The sequence below is a fragment of the Poecilia formosa genome, unplaced genomic scaffold (assembly GCF_000485575.1).
Source record: "Poecilia formosa unplaced genomic scaffold, Poecilia_formosa-5.1.2 Scaffold214, whole genome shotgun sequence".
Lineage (NCBI taxonomy): Eukaryota > Metazoa > Chordata > Actinopteri > Cyprinodontiformes > Poeciliidae > Poecilia > Poecilia formosa.
In genome coordinates, this window is record NW_006800153.1 from 1,007,509 (window position 1) to 1,011,918 (window position 4,410).

Here is a 4,410-nt window from a genome sequence, read left to right on the forward strand (position 1 = left end):
ATAAAAAAATTCTCCAGGTATTCTGATGTGTTCATATAACGCAAATATGGAGTTAAAAATATGGATTTGGCTCAGATTGTATAATTATGTGTGATGAGGATTCGTTTTTCATTTACATAAACATCACTCTGTCCGCCAACATTACAGTACAGATATAGAAATCTTATCATCTCTGATCCATATGAAATGAGACACCATACTTTGATCTGTTTAGATTTATTTCATAGTTCATCATGTGCTTGCAGATGAATTTATCACTAACAAAGTTACTGGAATTTATAAAAGGTTTTCAGATGAAACACATTAAGGGCTGGCTGTTGGATGACGTCACTTTTCACTGATACAGCTATTGGCTCTGAGTAGAGCCAGCAGCAGTCAATGTTTCCTGCTTAGGGGCCCCGCGGGAGCCATCTGCCAATTCCAGCAGCACCTGGACAGTCTGGGTCAGCCGGCTCAGGCCCTCGTCCTCCAGGATGAGCTGTGGTGAACACAAGGAGTCCTGCCAGGGATACAATAGTAGAGATGTGTGTGTAAGAAACATGCAGTGGGTTCCTGAATTTGCTGAGGATTGAAAAGTAGCCACATTACTGAATACTCCTGCTTCTCAGCAAAATTAATAATTTATGATTTCCTTAATATCATCAGAGCTTTGTAGTAAACATCCACACTTATTATTTATTAATAGATCAACTGTCAAAATCTACATCAGTCTGCTCCTGTGGGACTCTCTGGGTTTGATCAGATTTGACTGACGTGGCTGGCAACATGAGAAACCAGGGAGTCCGATCGCTGAGAGAAGAAAAAAATCTGAATTCTCCTGGGCATTTTGTTCCGTTTATAAAAAAAATATTTTCAAAAGATGAAATTGGTTAAGGTAAAAAATGTGCAGCAGAATTAGAGCAAATGGTGTTTTCTCTGCAACGTCTGTCTCTAATCTGAAAGTTAACATGTAGTCAGTCCACACTGTGAAACCATAGTTCCATCAGAATATAGGATGAGCCTGATTCGAGTCCAGGCTCATCTGAAACAACAGAGCATAATGGTATCATTACAACAGATGAAAATGAATTTTATATGTGTCCAACTACCATCCATCCTATGCAATAAGAATTTTGAAAGTTAAACTCTGAATAATTTTAGATGTGACTTTTATTCTGCGAACCATAAACTGCATGGCTTTATGGTTCACAGATTAACCCAACCTGCACACAGGTTGAGATGTTGTTCCCATTTTTGTTTGTAAACTTTATAAAACATTACTGCTCTAACTGAATTTTTTTTTTATTAACTGAGCTGCATAATTGTTCAGTTGAATTCATATGTAACTGAATTATTCATTACAATTTTTTATCAGGAAATATAAACTCTCCTTTCCCTACCATTTCTGTGTAAAATTATGTGCTTCTTGTGCAGGCAGATGCTACTATGCATCAAAAATGGGAATATTTTAACAAAGTCAAAAAAAAAAAATCAAGGACTGAAGCAACTAAAATCCACACATCTGCCAATGAGAACAGCTCTATGAAAACCAAGGTGGCATAAAATGTCAAACAGCAACTAAATTATTATTTATGTAGTAAAGAGCATAGACTGAATAATCTAGTCACCAAAAAAATAATTATTTTTAAAAATTAATTACTTAATGTAATTTTAAACATTATGTTTTAAATAGGTTCAAAGTGGGTTTTTGTTAAGCTGTCGATATCTTAACTGCAGCAGAGAATTTGTCATTTTTCTGGAAGCAGATTAGTTTTAGAGCAGCACAAATATTTCATCCATCTCAAGTGTCATAGCACTTCAGCTACACTGCTAGAAAACTACGGCTTCAACATCCAGAACATAGTACAAGTGGGTTTATTTCCAAGCATGCTTTATATAGAATGGCCATTGTTGTGGTTATCTGTAATGATTTTAAATGTTGCAATCATTTATTGTAGGAACTGTTAAGAGTCCTACCCAGATGGAAAAATCTGGCACTGATGCAAGTTTCCGAGGTCATGATAAGTACGGAACTCTAAACTGATTTATAGACTTTGTTTTCTTTAATTTGAAATGAACGATGTACTTGCTAAGCGACTTTTTGTATCTGGCTTCAAAGAATTGACTCTTTAAGTCCCAGAAGTAGGATCTGTCTTTATTAAATTTTGTTATAATACATTGCTACAGCAGCTGAGCTTATTACAAAAACGTAATATAAAGTGACTTATATTTGTCCAACTATTTTGGACACTTTACATTTGTCCAAAATATAAAGTGGCTTATCAGTGATAAGTCACTTTATATTTTGTTTTTGTAATAAGCTCAGCTGCTGTAGCTTATTTTCTGGGAATTTTTGTGAATTGGCGCTAAATAAGCTGAATTGAAAATAAATCCCTTTCAAAGCAAGGTAAAGCGTCAGGTGAATGCATCCCAGTTTCCATTTTGCATGTGGAAGGAAATGTGTTGGCTGAGCATCATTCTGCATCTGGCTCCTGGACTCATTTTAATAACAGAATACCTCTGATTAAACTTCTCTGCAGCCTGACGCATGTAGCTGGGGTTTAGATATAAAGAGCACGGGGAAGTTAATGCGTTAAAAAATAACTTTGTGGCAATCTGCATCAAAACATGTCATTTCAATCTGGTACACACTGAATACCAAAGCCATCTGCGCAAGCTGTCAAATGTGAGTGTTTATCGCCTGCAGGTTTGACATGAAAAGCCATTAAATGAATCTTACTCCCTCTTCCCTCTGAAACAAGCACAGGCGGATGGGGTGGAGGGGAGGAGGAACTACGCGTTCACTCAGATACGTGGAAAAACGGAGCAACTTGCATGAAATTTCTGGTTGGCGCGATAATTACAGCGTTTCTTTCTCAACGCAGGCGTTCCAGCAACCTGCAGCGCTGTGTTAGCCAGTGTGTTGGACAAAGGCTAATGAGGACGTCTCACTCCTGAGATCTGTCCTTATTTCGCCATAACTTCCTCTGAACCCACAAGGAACAGCTCATCATCTGGAATTTGTTTATATTCTGTAGCAGCAACACTGATTCTGATTGGACGAGCACAAACAAATGTTATCATTGGATTAGGGCAGATGTTAGGAACTGAAGATTTTTCTCAGTAAATGTAAAACATCCGAGTGTCTGCTGTCTGTAAAGGATAGTCAATGTTAAAGCAAATTGTTCAGAACCGTTAACTACATTAAAGGTTGTTAAGAAAATAAATTTAAAATATGCTAGTTTTAAAACTTAACATGTCTTGATTGAAATAGCCTAGTTATAGTTTTAAAATCAGTAACTTATTCTGGCCTATTGACCTTTATGTTACCTGTAGTTACAGCAGATGGTTTGCTAGGATCTTTTGAACTGCCTTTTGTCTATGTGGGAAACAATATAAAAGAAGTTCCAACTTTCACACTCATCTGTGAAAAGCCATAAAACAGCAGGAGTTCCTGGCTTTAGAGAGAGGGTCAGAGATAGCTCCTGGTTGGATGAGCAAAGATACGGCTTATTTGAATAAATTAAAGATAAGAATACACCTTTTACTATAAAACTTTCTACACAGAAGTAACAAATTAGATTTGCTCTCGCAATTCTCCAAAGACATCTTTGCTTTTTGTTTGTCGTTTCCATCTTTTGTCTTTTTTCCTCTTTCAGGTAAATTCATGTGTTTGTGATCTGAGTTTTCTGATGATGTGTGATGTGCTTTTCTGGTGATAGTGTGCATCTGTCTTGAATAAATGCTGATTATTGTGACGCTGTCATTTCTGTGTGGCTTTTGTTTCCACACATGGAATCATTGAATCCGGGAGCACAAGAGAATATAACAAGCCAGAAGTTAATAATTTTATTCTCTTAACAAGGTCAAAGGTGTTTTCACTCCTGCAAAACAGAATCTAAGCACTCAGTGCTTTCAGTTGGTGAATTGAAAGGTCATGTACTGATGACCTCAGATCACATGGGGTTAGCAATAAAGCAGGACAGTCTGGTTCTCTGTGGAACCTGCTGGCCACAGGATCTGAATATGAACATGATCCGGACGACCTTCTGGGCATTTAGACCAGACTGGGATCCTGTCTCAGGTTTGACTGACACATGCTGATCCAGGATGTAGCAAAGTGCTGCATCAATAACATGCAATGCTTCTTTCAAAGTATGTGGAAAAAGTAGTGGTTTATAGTCTGGAAATTACAGTAGTTTTTCTTATTCTTGCCTTTTTTCACATTTCTCCAGATCTGCATAACATTATGCTAGTTTAATAACTGTAATTGTAAATTTCATCTATATTTTATGAATATCACTCATCTATATGAGTATTCCCCGCCTGCCACTTTGCTGCTGTTGCCAGTGGCGCCTACAGAAAATTGTCGTCGGAGGGCCAGACCAGGCCAGTAGAAAAAAATATTACAACAGCATATTAGGGTCATAT

At 37.3% G+C, this 4,410-nt stretch overlaps 1 protein-coding gene and 1 long non-coding RNA gene across 2 annotated transcripts in view; one reads left to right on the forward strand and one right to left on the reverse strand.

The window, feature by feature from the left end:
• Nucleotides 1-200: 200 nt before the first annotated feature.
• lrch4 (leucine-rich repeats and calponin homology (CH) domain containing 4) overlaps nt 201-4,410 on the reverse strand; it is a 75,214-nt gene continuing 71,004 nt past the window's right edge. The window contains exon 18 of the mRNA XM_007567893.2: nt 201-499. Coding sequence (XP_007567955.1) covers nt 347-499 — 153 coding nt within the window. The 3' untranslated portion in view covers nt 201-346. The remainder of the gene's footprint in view (nt 500-4,410) is intronic.
• On the forward strand, nt 2,252-4,368 carry LOC107838118 (uncharacterized). The gene is made up of 2 exons (XR_001664184.1): nt 2,252-3,189; nt 3,845-4,368. It is a non-coding gene; the product is annotated as an uncharacterized LOC107838118 (long non-coding RNA).